The sequence below is a fragment of the Oncorhynchus clarkii genome, chromosome 17 (assembly GCF_045791955.1).
Source record: "Oncorhynchus clarkii lewisi isolate Uvic-CL-2024 chromosome 17, UVic_Ocla_1.0, whole genome shotgun sequence".
Taxonomy (NCBI): Eukaryota; Metazoa; Chordata; class Actinopteri; order Salmoniformes; family Salmonidae; genus Oncorhynchus; species Oncorhynchus clarkii.
Genome location: NC_092163.1, coordinates 23,484,152 through 23,500,745, shown reverse-complemented (window position 1 = coordinate 23,500,745; position 16,594 = coordinate 23,484,152). Strand labels below are relative to the sequence as shown.

Genomic DNA, 16,594 nt, shown 5'->3' with positions numbered 1-16,594 from the left:
TAGGAGGGGGGGTTTAGGAGGGGTTCTGAAAAACACTCATTCGGGTGTCCACTAAAAGTTGACTAGCAACAACAACTGGAACCTAAAAGACACCCACCATGAGCACAAACTAAATTTGCCTTAAGGCAAACAAAATAAAAACCCACACCAAACTTAAAGACAGGAAGCAAACCAAAAAGGTGGAGCAAAACAAAATCATATAAAGGATTGTTTGTTTAGAAGTCAACATAGGAAGAGCCAACTAAAGGTGTTAACCCCCCGCATCTATCAAGACAAGTGGAGCACAAGGCCAGCCACTATAAAATAGCACCTGGGCTAGCATAGGTGAAACACATTTCCAATAACAAGATGGCAACCAGCGCAGGTGTAACACATACGGACTAACAAAGCAACACCAGTCTGTGCTCGCTAAGTGTTACCAAACTATATGTGCTAAAGTCCAATCCCAAAACATAAATGGAAAAACCATTGACTGCCCACTCTTGAAAGACAGTCAGCAACCAAGTTGGCCCTACCACGAACATGTCTGATTTCAAGGTGCAACTCCTACAATATCTGTGGGAACTTTCCTCTCGTGATTTTCCTCAGTGGAATGGCCTCAAGGAAATGAGTGGCAGCGCACATGATGGTCAAAATAAACTTGTTACCACTCTTTGCTTTGGGCAAAGGACTATCATAGTCCACCAGGACCCTGCTGAAAGGTTTGTCAAAAGCAGGAATACACTGCAAAGGTGCAACCGTCACAGCTTGGTTTGGTTTAGCCATCCACTGGCAAACACGAAAGGATTTACAGTTAGCCACATCATCCTGTTTCAGACTAGACCAGAAGAAGTTATATAAGATACATCTTGCTGACCCCAAGATGGCTTGCCATAGTACCATTGTGAGCCAACCTCAGTATCTCTTATCGAAGCGTACCTAGAACAACAATTTAAGATGCACTGGGCCAATTGTCTTGCCCCGAAGTGAAGCGAGGACGCCATTTCCTCATTAGAACTCCATCTCTGTCAAAGTAACCCACACAAACTTAATCAAAATCCTTCTCTGGACATCTCAGAAAAAACAGTGGAGAGGGACACATCTTTACTCTGTTTCGCAATCAGCTGCTTCTTGGACATCGAAGTGTCAAGTGTAGGAACCCGCTCTTCCTTCAGGGGTCCTACAAACTCTCTCACCTTTGGGGGTTTCAAAGCAGAGGTCAACTCAGGAGGTTTATCAGGATCACCCATAAATGTCTCGGACAGATCGACCATGGTGGGATTGCTGACATCCTCCTCAACACTAGACTTGCTCCCGGCGACTTTCTTAGACAAAGCACATGTAATGGCACACGCTGAGAACACTACGACTGTTTTCTGATAATCCAGCAGGTTCCTTTACTTTGGGTTCCTTACCAACAACAGGATTTTGCACAACCATCCCTCCAGCCAAATCGTTTCCCAAAATGAATAAGACCCCCTTCACCGGTAGGTTAGGCTCAATCCAACAACAACGGAACCAGAAATAAGATCAGACTCGAGTTCCACATTATACAAAGGAACTTCCATGCAACCCAGGAGCAGGACTCTAACCCGGAAGCTTATAAGAAATCCCGCTATGCCCTCCGACAAACCATCAAACAGGCAAAGGGTCAATACAGGACTAAGATCGAGTCGTACTACACTGGCTCTGACGCTCGTCGGGTGTGGCAAAGCTTGCAAACCATTATAGACTGCAAAGAGAAACACAGCCGAGAGCTGCCCAGAGACACGAGCTTACTAGACGAGCTAAACTACTTCTATGCTCGCTTCGAGGCAAATAACACTGAAACATGCATGAGAGCACCAGCTTTACCAGAAGACTGTGTGATCAAGCTCTCCGCAGCCAATGTGAGTAAGACCTTTAGACAGGTCAACATTCACAAGGCCGCAGGGCCAGACAGATTACCAGGATCTGTACTGCGAGCATGCGCGGACTAACTAGCAAGTGCCTTCACTGACATTTTCAACGTCTCCCTGTCCGAGTCTGTAATACCAACATGTTTTAAGCAAACCACCATAGTGCCTGTGTCCAAGAACACTTATCTATTGCACTCCACACCATGAAGTGCTTTGAAAGGCTGGTCATGGCTCACATCAACACCATCATCCCAGAAACCCTAGACCCACGCCAATTTGCATACCGCCCCAACAGATCCACAGATGATGCAATCTCTATTGCACTCCATACTGCCTTTTCCCACTTGGACATTAAGGAACACTTATGTGAGAATGCTATTCATTGACTACAGCTCAGTGTTCAACACCATAGTGCCCTCAAAGCTCATCAATAAGCTAAGGACCTTGGGATTAAACACCTACCTCTGCAACTGGATCCTGGACTTCCTGAAGGGCAGCCCACAGCTGCCAATCATGACTGCACGGCCAGGCACGACTCCAACATAATTATTACATTTGCTGATGACACAATAGTGGTAGGCCTGATCACCAACAACAACGAGACAGCCTATATGGAGAAGGTCAGAGGCCTGGCTGTGTGGTGACAGGACAACAACCTCTCCCTCAATGTTATCAAGACAAAGGAGATGATTGTGGACTACAGGAAAAAGAAGACAGAGCACACCTCCAATCTCATCGACGGGGCTGCAGTGGAGCAGGTTGAGAACTTCAGGTTCCTTGGTGTCCACATCACTAACAAACATGGTCCAAGCACCCCAAGACAGTCGTGAAGCAGGCACGACAAAACCTATTCCCCCTCAGGAGACTGAAAATATTTGGCATGGGTCCTCATATCCTCAAAAGGTTCTACAGCTGCACAATCGAGAGCATCACTGCCTGGTATGGCAACTGCTCGGCCTCCGACTGCGAGGGTAGTGCGAATGGCCCAGTACATCACTGGGGCCAAGCTTCCTGCCATCCAGGACCTCTATACCAGGCTGTGTCAGAGGAAGGCCCTAAAAATTGTCACAGACTCCAGCCACCCAGGTTATAGACTGTTCTCTCTGCTACCCCACGGCAAGCGGTACCGGAGCGCCAAGTCTAGGTCCAAGAGGCTTCTAAACAGCTTCTACCCCCTTTCATGGAGGCAATTATTGAACTGCTCGAGGAGTTTGAGAGTTTAAATTCAAGGTCCTTGATGTCTTGAGAACCACACCACTGATCAAAAAGAGATGATGGTTCCCTTGTAAACTCAACATGGCTTTATGATTATTTTGTAATTTACAGAACTTTTGTCTGTATGCCTCTGGGACTACCTCGCAAGCCCGAAGGACAGCAGCGCCAACAGTGCCCCACTTCGAACTCCGGTCAAGACAAAGTGGTGCACACCCCTTTTTTTAAAGCCTGTGTTTACACAACTTTTGACATGTTTCCACCTAACTTATAACCTCTCAAGGTGGATGTCAGTGAAATAAACTACCTAAATACGTGTATTTTGTGGGTGTTCACTGAAAGTTCACTAGCAACAATAACTGGAACCTAAAAGACAACCACCATGAGCGGCCACTAAATTTGCCCAATTACAGGCAAAACAAAACCCCTCACCCAAATTAAAGACAAGAAGCAAACTAAGCAAAACGATGGCGCAACGGTGGAGCAAAACAAAATCAGATAAAGGATTGTTTGTCTAGAACTCAAAATGGGGAGTGCCAACTAAAGGTGTTAACCCTCTGCATCTATCAAGGCAACTGGAGCACTCGGCCAGCCACTCTTAAATAGCACCTTGGCCATCACAGGTGAAACACTTTCCCACTAACAAGACTGCAACCAGCACAGGTGTATCACATTCTGACTAACAAGGCAACACCAATCGATGTGTCCTATGTGCTAATGAGCTATCCGTGCTAAAGTCCAACCTCAAAACATAAATGGAAAATCCAAAGCCTGTAACAGTAACGATGTTGGATAACGTTATTGCTGGTTATATAGGTAGCTATCTTTTGATAGAGCGAGGGAGACTATCTAATGTTAGCTAGCGAAGCAGGCTAGCTAACATTTTAGCTAGCTAACTACGTCATTAGAACTTAGGTCATAGCTCATACAAGTTTGTGTATTGTCTAGATACTACTGGTTTTGTAACATTATCATTTGATAATGCTAGCAAGGCAGGCTAGCTAACATTGTAGCTAACGTTAGCATAGCTAGCTAGCTAACTAGATAATTAGCTAGCTACGTCATTACAATTTAGGAAGGTCATCATAGCTCATACAAGTGTATTGTGTATTTTCTAGATACTGCTGGTTATGTAACATTATCATTTAATAATGCGAGCGAGGTAGGCTAGCTATCTAGCTAGCTACAGGCTAGCTATCTAGCTAGCTACAGGCTAGCTATCTTGCTAGCTACAGGCTAGCTAACGTTTGCTAAAGTGCTCATACAAGTTTATTCTGTATTGTCTAGGGCAGTTATTCCCAAACTGGGGAATACCAGTTTGGTACCCCCAGGGGTACGCGCATTGCCGAAGGGGGTACGCCAAATAAAAATATGATTCACATTTAAAAGAATATCTAAATATTATTATTAGTTATTAAAAAATATATATATATTCACATTTTCAAACAGTCCATTTATATTTTCCAACGGGGCTATATATTTGGGTGAGGTTTTTTCTCGCCTGAGCAGCCTCGTTTCACTGACAAAAATAAAATTAAACCATATAGTGTTCAGCGAAATAACAACACAATGTCAATTACAGGTAGCCCAGTCAAATAAATAACAAATCCAGTTGTTTGTGTCATCCATTTCAGGAAGGTACATTTGACATTGTCCATAAACTTGAGTTCATTAGCACACAAAAAATCATACAATGATGGAAAGACCTGTGTGTTGTCCTTGTTAATGCAGACAAAGAAGAGCTCCAGCTTTTTAATCATAGTGTCACGACTACCACCAAAGTTGGTCCCTCTCCTTGTTCGGGCGGCGTTTGGCGGTCGAAGTCACTGACCTTCTAGCCATCGCTGAACCTCTTTTCATTTCCCTTTGGTTTTGTCTTGTCTTGTATCATACCTGGTTCCAATCCCATTCATTGCCTGTTGTGTATTTAACCCTCTGTTCCCCCTCGTTGTCCTTGTCGGTGATTGTTTGTTTGAAGCTTTGTGCAAGATATGTTCTGGTGTGCGACGGATTTTGTATCCACTTGTTTTATTTTGTGTATTTTGGTTTTCAGATTTTTTTAGCACTTATTAAACTGCTCCGTTTATACCAAGTTCGATCTCCTGCGCCTGACTTCCCTGCCACCAGCACGCACCCTTACAGAATCACCGACCCACTATGGAGTCAGCAGGATCAGGTACCCCGGTTATAGGGGTGGAGGAGCGCGTCCGGGAGTACACAGCAATGCTTCACCATCTTGGCACCACCATGGACCACGTTGTCCGGACTATGGATCGCTGGGAGAGACAGGGAGTTCTTCCAGTGCCTCCACCAGCACAACCGGGGTCTTCTCTGAGCGCTCCTTTTCCACCTGGTTCAAGTGGGATTCGTCTCTCCCTGCCCCAGGAGTATGATGGAGAGGCTGCGAACTGCCAGGGGTTCATGCTTCAACTGGAGCTACCGTTCACCCGGCTCCATCGGGCTGTGAGAGGGTGTCCGCACTCGTCTCGTGCCTCACCCGAAAAGCCCTGGAGTGGGCCAACGCCGTGTGGAGAGAGGGAGATGCGGCGTTGGACCAGTTTGAGGAGTTCACCCGTTTCCGGACAGTCTTCGACCACCCGCCTGAGGGTAAAGCGGCGGGTGAGCGCCTCTTCCATCTGAGGCAGGAGACGAGGAGCGCCCAGGAGTTCGCCCTGGAGTTTAGGACCCTGGATGCCGGCGCGGGATGAAGCGACAGGGCCCTGATCGACCATTACCGCTGCAGTCTGCGTGAGGATGTCCGTCGGGAGTTGGCCTGCAGAGACACCACCATCACGTTCGACCAGCTGGTGGACTTGACCATCCGGCTGGACAACCTGTTGGCTACCCGCAGACGTTCTGATCGGGGTCTGGTGGTTCCATCCTTCCGCACTCCCTCTCCGATACCCATGGAGCTGGGAGGGGATGTGCGCAGGGAGACCAGAGGGGGTTCCCGCTCGTGCACCATCTGTGGCCGCAGAGGTCACACTTCCGGTCGGTGCTGGGTTGGTTCCTCTGGGGATCGAGGCAGCAGGCAGGGCGCTCTGGCGTCACCCCAGGTGAGCCGGCACCATTCTCACCCAGAGCCCTCTGTTGCACATATGTCTGAGTTTTCCCTGCATAAGGCGCTCGTGGATTCCGGCGCGGCTGGGAATTTTATTGATAGCGCTTCAGCCCATAATTTAGGGATCCCCATCGTTCCCGTGGATGTGCCTTTCCCCGTTCACGCCTTAGATAGTCGACAATTAGGGTCAGGGTTGATTAGGGAGGTCACCGCTCTTTTGGGCATGGTGACACATGGGGGTCATACGAAGAGAATTAGTCTATTTTTTTTATTGACTCTCCTGCGTTTCCCGTGGTGCTGGGCCTACCCTGGTTAGCTTGTCATAACCCCACTTTTTCTTGGCCACAGAGGGCTCTCACGGGGTGGTCACGAGAGTGCTCAGGTAGGTGTTTAGGGGTTTCCGTTGGTGCTACAATTGTGGAGAGTCCAGACCAGGTCTCCACCGTACCCCTGAATATGCTGATTTGGCTCTCGCCTTCCCCAAAAAGAAGGCGACTCAATTACCACCTCATCGACGGGGCGATTGTGCGATAGATCTCCTGGTAGACGCTGCACTTCCCAGGAGTCACATGTATCCCCTCTCACAGGAGGAGACGGAGGCTATGGAAACATATGTCTCCGAATCGCTGCGTCAGGGGTACAGTCCTCCACTTCACCCGCCTCCTCAAGTTTATTTTTTTGTGAAGAAGAAGGATGGAGGTCTGTGCCCGTGAATTGACTATCGGGGACTGAATCAGATCACTGTGAGGTATAGTTACCCGCGACCGCTCATAGCCACAGCGATTGAGTCAATACACGGGGTGCACTTCTTCACCAAACTAGATCTCAGAAGCGCTTACAACCTGGTGCGTATCCGAGAGGGAGATGAGTGGAAGACGGCTTTCAGTACCACCTCTGGACACTATGAGTACCTCGTCATGCCGTACGGGTGGATGAATGCGCCATCAGTCTTCCAAGCATTTGTAGACAAGATTTTCAGGGACCTGCACGGGCAGGGTGTAGTGGTGTATATTGATGACATTTTGATATACTCCACTACACGCGCCGAGCATGTGTCCCTGGTGCGCAGAGTGCTTGGTCGCCTGTTGGAGCATGACCTGTACGTCAAGCCTGAGAAATGCCCTTTTTTCCTACAGTCCGTCTCCTTCCTAGGGTTTCGCATTTCCACCTCAGAGGTGGAGATGGAGAGTGACCGCATTGCATACAAATTAATTACTTAAAAATCATACAATGTGATTTTCTGGATTTTTGTTTTAGATTCCGTCTCTCACAGTTGAAGTGTACCTATGATAAAAAATGACAGACCTCTACATGCTTTGTAAGTAGGAAAACCTGCTAAATCGGCAGTGTATCAAATACTTGTTCTCCCCACTGTATGTGAGAGTGGATTCTCAGCCCTCACTAGCATAAACACTAAATACATTCACAGACTGTGTGGGAAATGATTTAAGACTAAGACTCTCTCCAATACAACCCAATATTGCGGAGTTATGTGCATCCTTTCAAGCACACCCTTCTCATTAACCTGTGGTGAGTTATTCACAATTTTCGATGAACAAATAAGGTTTTATATTTTTTTATAAGAGGGTTAAATAAAGAGCAAAATGATTGATTATTATTATATATTATTTGTGCCTTGGTCCTATAAGAGCTGTTTGTCACTTCCCTTGAGCCAGGTTTTGAGAAAAACTCACACTCATTCTTATGTTTAATATATGTATCCTATAGTGTGTTTGTAGCAGACTTACAATAAAGGTCAAAAAACAACATTTGAGATTTCACTGACCCTGGTGCTAGAAGGGGTACGCAGCTGGAGGTTGAATGTTTGAAGGGGAACGTGACTATAAAATGTTTGGGAACCACTGGACTAGGGCAAAACGAAATAATGGATGCAGCTGTGGTCGTAGCTAACTCATGTCTGAATCTGACTAATACAGTGATCTAGGAGCAAAAAAACGTAATGGCGTCACCGGCCTGAATCTAATCCAATCTGGAGCTTCAGTCAGGCTACATCTAAAGCATAGAACATAATTAGCTTGACCCGAGTTACTGCTCTGATGACACAGACGGCTTCATCGACAACTGTAATGTGTGTTATGTGAAAAGTGTTATTAAAAATACCCGGTTTGATAAACTAGTAGGTTAATTACCCAGCTAAGCAGATACAAGTAATAGAGTCATTTTGGTTGTGAAGTGCATAGTCAAAAAGCTTTGTCCTTTCTTTGTAACAAAATGCAATTTACCACTTGGCTGTCTATTGTACAACCCTGTCACAGGCCCTCTCGGTCAACACCACCTCATAAAATGAGGAAGTACATTGTTTATGAGGATTGCCTGCTGCAGTTGTTCGAGATATGTCCAGCCGAACACGCAACACAGAAGAGACCAGCAAGGGGACCCTTCAGCATCACGGACATGTCCTTGCTTTGAGCATTCCTATAAATGGAACAGGGAGTACACTTAAACCAGGTTGGTGACATTTGACCTGGTCAATGGTCAAAACTGTTTCGAGTTTTGTCCAAATTCACCTTCATAACCTAGCCTGATCACTGTGTTTACCATTCTATTTCACTTCCATTCTATTTCACTTTCACAAGTGAAATAAAAGGTGACTCCACCATGCTAATCATAACCACCATTGATTATGTAATCAGTGCTCTGGGAGTGTGTTTGTGTGTGACTGTCCAGTATCTTTGAGGGGCCAGGGCTGATCTACGCTGCCATGCTCATCAATGGGGCGCTGGTAAAGGCCTTACCTCCAGCCTCACCTCTTTCCCACTCACCAATGGTCATAGATTAGGCAGGTTTGAGTCTGCACCTGTTCAAACTTCAACATAGCAACATGCCTTTGGTAATTCAACAGTGACTGTGTGTGTATGTGTTCACAGAAACATGTATGGAGCCAGAACATGGAGACTTGCAAGATAATGTGATGAAGTCCAGTCTGACAGACGGGCTTGATACTAATGTCTTTAAATGTAGAAAGACCTGGCACTCAGCATAAAAAATGTAGTAAACAGCTTTTACTTGTATTGCCTTTTTTTAAATGATTGAATTGAATCGTATCATTCAATATGGCGAGGGAGAAACCCTATGTATTCTGCACCAGGATCAAGGAACTCCTTTTGTACACGGGAAACCACACAGGAAGGTATGACCACTGTGACATGTTTGCCAAGGTAGCCTCATTTACATCAAACAAAATTATGATAGGCACAGTATCTGTATCAGCTGGGAATGACAATGAAAGACGCACGTTGTTATATTAGCAGAACACTGCTTCTATGGTAATTATGTAAATGGTGGTTTATTCTACATGGACCTGTTATTACATTTAAATATTATCAAAACACTTAGTTTAGAATATCTACACAAATTCAGCAATTGCATTCTTAAATTACTCTGCAGGCTACTGACCTATTTGAAGCTTCCTCCAGCATCTCACCACACACCTATCTGTCTGTAGTTATTGAACTCAACCCGCATGAGGTTTGTTTGTTTGAGTGGGGTGAAACAGCTGCGACCAAAGCTCTGGCAGATGGGTGTGTCTTGATGGTGACAATGACACACCCAAGAAACACCCACGTCAAAACCACACAGACCCAAGCCAACTGAAGTTTTGCATCTGTCATGGCCACCAACATTTTTTGAGGAGCAACCCAAAAACAAGGCCAAATCAGCAGGTCCAGATACCCTTTAAATATAACCTGCCCTACACAATAGCTTTCAACATACCAGTATTGGTGTAAACCTTTGGATACATTATACAAATAAAAAGTATGTCAAAATATCAATTTTTTCACATAGGTGGTTGCAATGCTGTGAAAAACAGTCGTACTGCACTAGAGTGTTGAAAAAACATCGATATGCCAAAAGTTTAGCATTAATTTGCAGGGGGACTCTGCAAAAATAAATCCCCGGTCGTGCTGCCAGCATAATATCCTGCTGCTATGAGAACGGTACTCAATGCCGCTGTGCGATAGGAAGCGGGGGTGTCACGTGTGCATGTCCTTGGAAAATAAAACATGTGCTACGTCAAACCGAAGACGGTGTGAATAACTATGCTTTTTATAAATATGGTTTATATAAATCCTTGGTATGTCAGCCACCAGTGTTCCATTAAACGATGCCTGCACTATACTTGACTCTTAAAATTAGGGCTCGATTCCTCCTCGGGCTCAATTTTGTTCATTCTATTCTATATTCTGTTCTATTCCATTTCCATTATCAGAAAAGCAAAACCCCTTGATAATTTAAATCATTTGATTCATTTTCTCAAGACTTCGTGTTTATTTGCATTCAATGAAGGAATTCTGACTGAAAATGATCACATGAGATGAATATCATAACCTGAGAATGTTAAACAATCAGTTTTACACCAACAAAAATACCCTTTAAACAGTGAGTCATCTGAATATGAAAAACCTCATCTACATATAAACACATATATAGCACCAAAGTGATACATTTTAAATCTTACAATCATATTTAAACAAATATGAATCATTTTAAAAATCATTCACAATTAAAGCCTAATGATATTTTTTAGTTCAATACTATATTCACATGACTGAATAATACAAACTCAATAAAACGTTATCAATCATTATATTTAAGTAGAATCCTTTTTCATTATATAATTGAATATCTGTGCTACAACTGGTAAATAAATCTAAAGGAACTTATCTCTTGCATGGCTGAATGAAAAAGAAAAGTCTTACTTTTGGTATCAATCCAGTAACGTTCTTAGGGAGGAAAATCTATAGAATTTTTTGTTTGTTTGTTACCTTCACTCTTCAACATTGAAACATTTTGACATCCATACAAAAGTTAGCCTTCGCCTGTGCCAGTCTGTTTGTGCTATCATGCCAACTTAGATGTCACTTATTATCATGCCAAACATGACAATTTTGCTGTGAGGCTAGACTGTTGGGCTTGAGAATGTGCAATGGAGTGGTCAAGAGCACAAACAGATCAAGAACAGGGAAGATATGGCTATACTCTTAGAAAAAAAAGGTGCTATCTAGAACCTAAAAGGGTTCTTCGGCTGTCCCCATAGGAGAAACCTTTCAAGAACCCGTTTTGGTTCCAAGTAGAACCCTTCTTAGTTCCATATAAAACCCTTGACACAGAGGGTTCTACATGGAACACAAAAGAGTTCTACCAGGAACCAAAAATGTTTATTCTATGGGGACACCCAAAGAAGCCTTTTGGAACCCATATAGCATGAATTAGAACTAAGATACAGAATTGTAAAGTATAGCCTTGGGAAACACTAGATCCCGGACCCTGAGATAAATAATTACTGTATTAGTTTCTTATACAGAGCCCGAAGAAACGTAAAATAACCAGGTCAATATGTGGTTACAATCTAACCTAAAATGATAATTACATCATGACATTTGACCTTTACTGAGTAAGTACTGAGATTAAGGTTAATTTCAGTAGCTGCGCTTTCCCCCAGAGTTATTTGTGCTCATATTGCTCCTTTAACTTGAACATCTCTGAGGAACACCCTAACTAATGAACATGGTAAAAAAAAAAGAAGTCATTTGGAACAAGCTACCAGCGGTTCTGGCACCACTTTGTTTTACACTCAACCATGCTAAAGGCTAAGCTATAGTAACAGCTATATGTTTTATTTAACTCGGCAAGTCAGTAAAGAACATATTCTTATTTACATTGACAGCCTACCCCGCCAAACCCTAACGACGCTGGGCCAATTGTGCGTCGTCCTATGGGACTCCCAATCACAGCCGGTTGTGATACAGCCTGGAATCGAATCAGGTCACCTCTAGCACGGAGATGCAGTGCCTTAGACCACTGGTCCACTCGGGAGCCCCCTATATAAACAAGAAATATCTGGTTCCATAAACTATTTTCTTTGTGTACATTTTTATTAGGTGAAGTACCCCTTTCAATCTCAGATATATTTGATTCTATATTCTAAATTCATGAATAACATCTCCGTGACTTAATTACTATTTAACTACAGTACCGAGTATTTTCATGGTTATGGAAAGGGGGAGAAAACACTGCAAAAAGAAGCGTAATAGCTCAATTGAACAGCTCTTGAAAATAATAATCCTCTCTGATTTGGGAAGAGTACTGACCCACCATGCTTTCGGAAGCTGCGGGTCTGGTGAATAATAGATCCAGGCCTGGTCTCCATGGGAAACACTATTGTCCACAATATACTGCCCTGGGTGTCTGATTGCACAGAGCACCTTAAGGGGATTTGTATCAAACTAAGCCAAGCAGTAAGGATTCTCGCGGTCTAATCTCACAATATATCAATGACATTAAAACCAAGCACATTTTTACAATATATATTTTTTGTATTCTACAGAAAGTCTACAAAATTCATGCAATGTCTAGAAATCAGCAATAACATTAAACAGTGTTTAAATGTAGGAATGGAAACTACAGAATTTTTGGTTTAGAATTAAACATAATATTTGGTAAAACTGTTGAGAGTGTGTGTGTTCAGTTTCCAGTTCCACTGTAGAGCTCAACAGTACTGGAACTCAGGTTCCTGCTCTGCCTTAGCCTCCTGCCACCTGCTGGACTCTGTAAAGAGAACGAGAGAGACAGAGACAGGAGGAGAGAGATAGGGAGACAGAGAAAGAAAGAGAAAATGAAAAAAATACAGATAAAAAATTTAAAAAAATACAAGGTCATGCTTTATCACTAAACCTGATTTTGAAGAGAGAGAATGGTGGGGGTGTTTTTAGAACAGGTATCTTGGTCCTGGGTGAACTAAGGTGAACTATTCAGCAGGCAGCCGATAAGTTGCTTCAAGGCCATAATGCAAACTAAGCAAGTATTGAATATCGCTATATCAACTAGGGGACGTGTTACCTGAAAGGAGTCATCGTCATCACTTCTCTTGTTCAAATAGTTCAGAGAGGCAGCTCGTTTCATACTGCAAAGAAAAACAAAGCATTTTCACTTAACCACATTTAGATGAAATGTCTTATGCTTTAGAGAGTGTGTGTGTGTCTTTGTTCGTGTGAGGCCACTGAAGGGTACTGGACCTAGAATGAATAGAGGGGTGTATCGTGTTGTGTGAATTTGTGTGTCAAATTAATGTCGCAACATTTTAATTTGTTTACACAGTTGTCAAGTGCATTTCAATTTTGTTTGATTTAGTAAAACTTACTGAATATCTGCTCAGAATAGCATAGCTTTGTGTGAGATTAATCATTAATATAAACAGTACATTTAAGATGATTTTTGTGCTATTTATCTTCAACGGAATCTTATACAGAAATGCTGGGTTGGTGGGCCTAATAAAGAGGAAGACAATAGCTGTAAAAAACAAAACAAAAAAACACTGGAGCATTATCCTTAACCAAAAACGCAGTGTCAGACTTGAGGTGCTGTAGTTGCAGAAACACAATTAAGATAATGAAGATTGGAGTGGAGAGGGAATACATTTTTTTTTTTTTGATTCTTGGTTAAAATAATCTCCAGTGTGTGAATATTGTCATCTAAATATATATATATATATATATATATATATATTATACATAGAAAATGGTATTTTGACACTATTGAGACAGCATGGAAATCAGATGGGGATACAGGCAGGTGGGAGAAACATTGTACTGAAATGAATCACATTTGACATTATTGGCTATTTTGGCATTTAAAGCCCCATTCAGCCTCCAAAGCACCTCATTTCCTCAGCCACTTTGTGATGCAAATATACTTTTTTTTAACCTTTCCCATATTCAAGTCATTTCACATATTTTCTTAATAGCCTCATGAACATAGCAACTTGGTTGCAGCTTCTATCTGTGCTAGAATGGTTGAGAAGGCCATAACAGCCGAGAATATCCACACCGGTGCATCCCTAATTGAATGTCTAAAACCAGATCGAAAGTATGTAGTCAGGTCCAAAATTATTGGCAAAAGATCAGCAAACAAAAATTGTATAGAATAAATAATAAATACTGAGCAATATAATTTATATAATTTTTTACAATTACACTATTTTATACTAATACAATTGCTCAGAGAAATACATTTTGTTAAACAAGTAATAAGTAAATAAGGATAAAATATATTGGCACCCCTGTTTAATACTCCAGGACCCTCCGATTGCGAAGATTGACAATAGATTTCACAAGCTGTTGTGCAAATGGAATAGACAACAGGTGGAAATTATAGGCAATTAGCAAGACACCCCCAATAAAGGAGTGGTTCTGCAGGTGATAACCACAGACCACTTCTCAGTTCCTATGCTTCCTTGCTGATGTTTTGGTCACTTTTGAATGCTGGCGGTGCTTTCACTCTAGTGGTAGCATGAGACGGAGTCTACAACCCACACAAGTGGCTCAGGTAGTGCAGCTCATCCAGGATGGCACATCAATGCAAGCTGTGGCAAGAAGGTTTGCTGTGTCTGTCAGCGTAGTGTCCAGAGCATGGAGGCGCTACCAGGAGACAGGCCAGTACATCAGGAGACGTGGAGGAGGCCGTAGGAGGGCAACAACCCAGCAGCAGGACAAGCTACCTCTGCCTTTGTGCAAGGAGGAGCAGGAGGAACACTGCCAGAGGCCTGCAAAATGACCTCCAGCAGGCCACAAATGTGCATGTGTCTGCTCAAACGGTCAGAAACAGACTCCGAGGGTGGTATGAGGGCCCGACGTCCACAGGTGGGGGTTGTGCTTACAGCCCAACACCGTGCAGGACGTTTGGCATTTGCCAGAGAACACCAAGATTGGCAAATTCGCCACTGGCGCCCTGTGCTCTTCACAGATGAAAGCAGGTTCACACTGAGCACATGTGACAGACGTGACAGTCTGGAGACGCCGTGGAGAACGTTCTGCTGCCTGCAACATCCTCCAGCATGACCGGTTTGGCGGTGGGTCAGTCATGGCGTGGGGTGGCATTTCTTTGGGGGGCCGCACAGCCCTCCATGTGCTCGCCAGAGGTAGCCTGACTGCCATTAGGTACCGAGATGAGATCCTCAGACCCCTTTGTGAGACCATATGCTGGTGTGGTTGGCCCTGGGTTCCTCCTAATGCAAGACAATGCTAGACCTCATGTGGCTGGAGTGTGTCAGCAGTTCCTGCAAGAGGAAGGCATTGATGCTATGAACTGGCCCACCCGTTCCCCAGACCTGAATCCAATTGAGCACATCTGGGACATCATGTCTCGCTCCATCCACCAACGCCACGTTGCACCACAGACTGTCCAGGAGTTGGCGGATGCTTTAGTCCAGGTCTGGGAGGAGATCCCTCAGGAGACCATCCGCCACCTCATCAGGAGCATGCCCAGGCCTGGTAGGGAGGTCATACAGGCACATGGAGGCCACACACACTACTGAGCCTCATTTTGACTTGTTTTAAGGACATTACATCAAAGTTGGATCAGCCTGTAGTGTGGTTTTCCACTTTAATTTGGAGTGTGACTCCAAATCCAGACCTCCATGGGTTGATAAATTAGATTTCCCTTGATACTTTTTTGTGTGATTTTGTTGTCAGCACATTCAACTATGTAAAGAAAAAACTATTTAATAAGAATATTTCATTCATTCAGATCTAGGATGTGTTATTTTAGTGTTCCCTTTATTTTTTTTAGCAGTGTATATCAGGTAAATCAAAAAATACAAATGTATAAGTGTGATTTCCAAAAGCTAACCAAACAAAAACATCATTACTTTTATGATATGTGTTTGAGCCGTCATGTGCATTAGTAGCACAATTTGCAACTTATTTACATTAGTTGTTACTTACACTTGTTTGTTGACTTCTCCATATAAAGTGTTGGTTAAGTTTTGGCGAACTTTTCTTAGAGGATGTACAATCATCGCAAATTGAATTATGGAGCGTTTCAGGCCCGGAGTGAACGAAGGCTGAGGGGCTTACGTTGCCAACTTCCCTTGTTTGGCTAATCATTTGCACCAACGACAAAGGTGGCCGCGGGAATCCCCCAAGGGCATAAGGCGAGGGTAAGTGGAGGAGGGTGTGTCTTTAATGAGTTTAAAACGCAGTCAAACACTTAAGACCCACCCTATCCCCTCAGCCCTCAAATTAAGTGGACACTTCTGATGACGTATCATGACGTCTGAAGAGTATACACTTGCAGGGCAAGGGAGGAAGGAATGATTTTTAATATGGACCACCCTTGGCCCGGAAATTCGTCACTTGTTCATCCCCCGATGATTGTGTTTTCAGCCACTGGTAGTTTGTGGGTGCTTTATATGCGCTACAGTCAATTATGACTACTTATATTAAATATATAATTATTAATATTGTAACGACCCTGGGTTTACTCTGCCGCACGAGGGTGCTTTTGCGGCACATTCGATTGCGCGCCGGACCTAGGGCTAGAAGGTCGAGGGTTCGAGACCTGCTCCCTGCCTGTTTCATTACAATGTATACCTTACTGTATGAAAGCTAGCAAATTAATTAACGTAAACTCACCTCACTTTTGT

General features: G+C 43.6%; 1 protein-coding gene across 2 annotated transcripts in view; it reads right to left on the bottom strand.

Moving 5' to 3' along the window:
- Positions 1–10,411: 10,411 nt before the first annotated feature.
- LOC139370554 (kinesin light chain 1-like) overlaps positions 10,412–16,594 on the bottom strand; it is a 36,672-nt gene continuing 30,489 nt past the window's right edge. The window contains exons 15-16 of one of the 2 annotated variants that reach the window (XM_071110124.1): positions 13,012–13,075; positions 10,412–12,720 (exon numbers count right to left, since the gene is read on the bottom strand). In XM_071110124.1, the coding sequence (XP_070966225.1) occupies positions 12,637–12,720; positions 13,012–13,075 (148 nt within the window). In that variant the 3' untranslated portion in view covers positions 10,412–12,636. The remainder of the gene's footprint in view (positions 12,721–13,011; positions 13,076–16,594) is intronic. The other variant, XM_071110123.1, reaches the window with a different exon arrangement.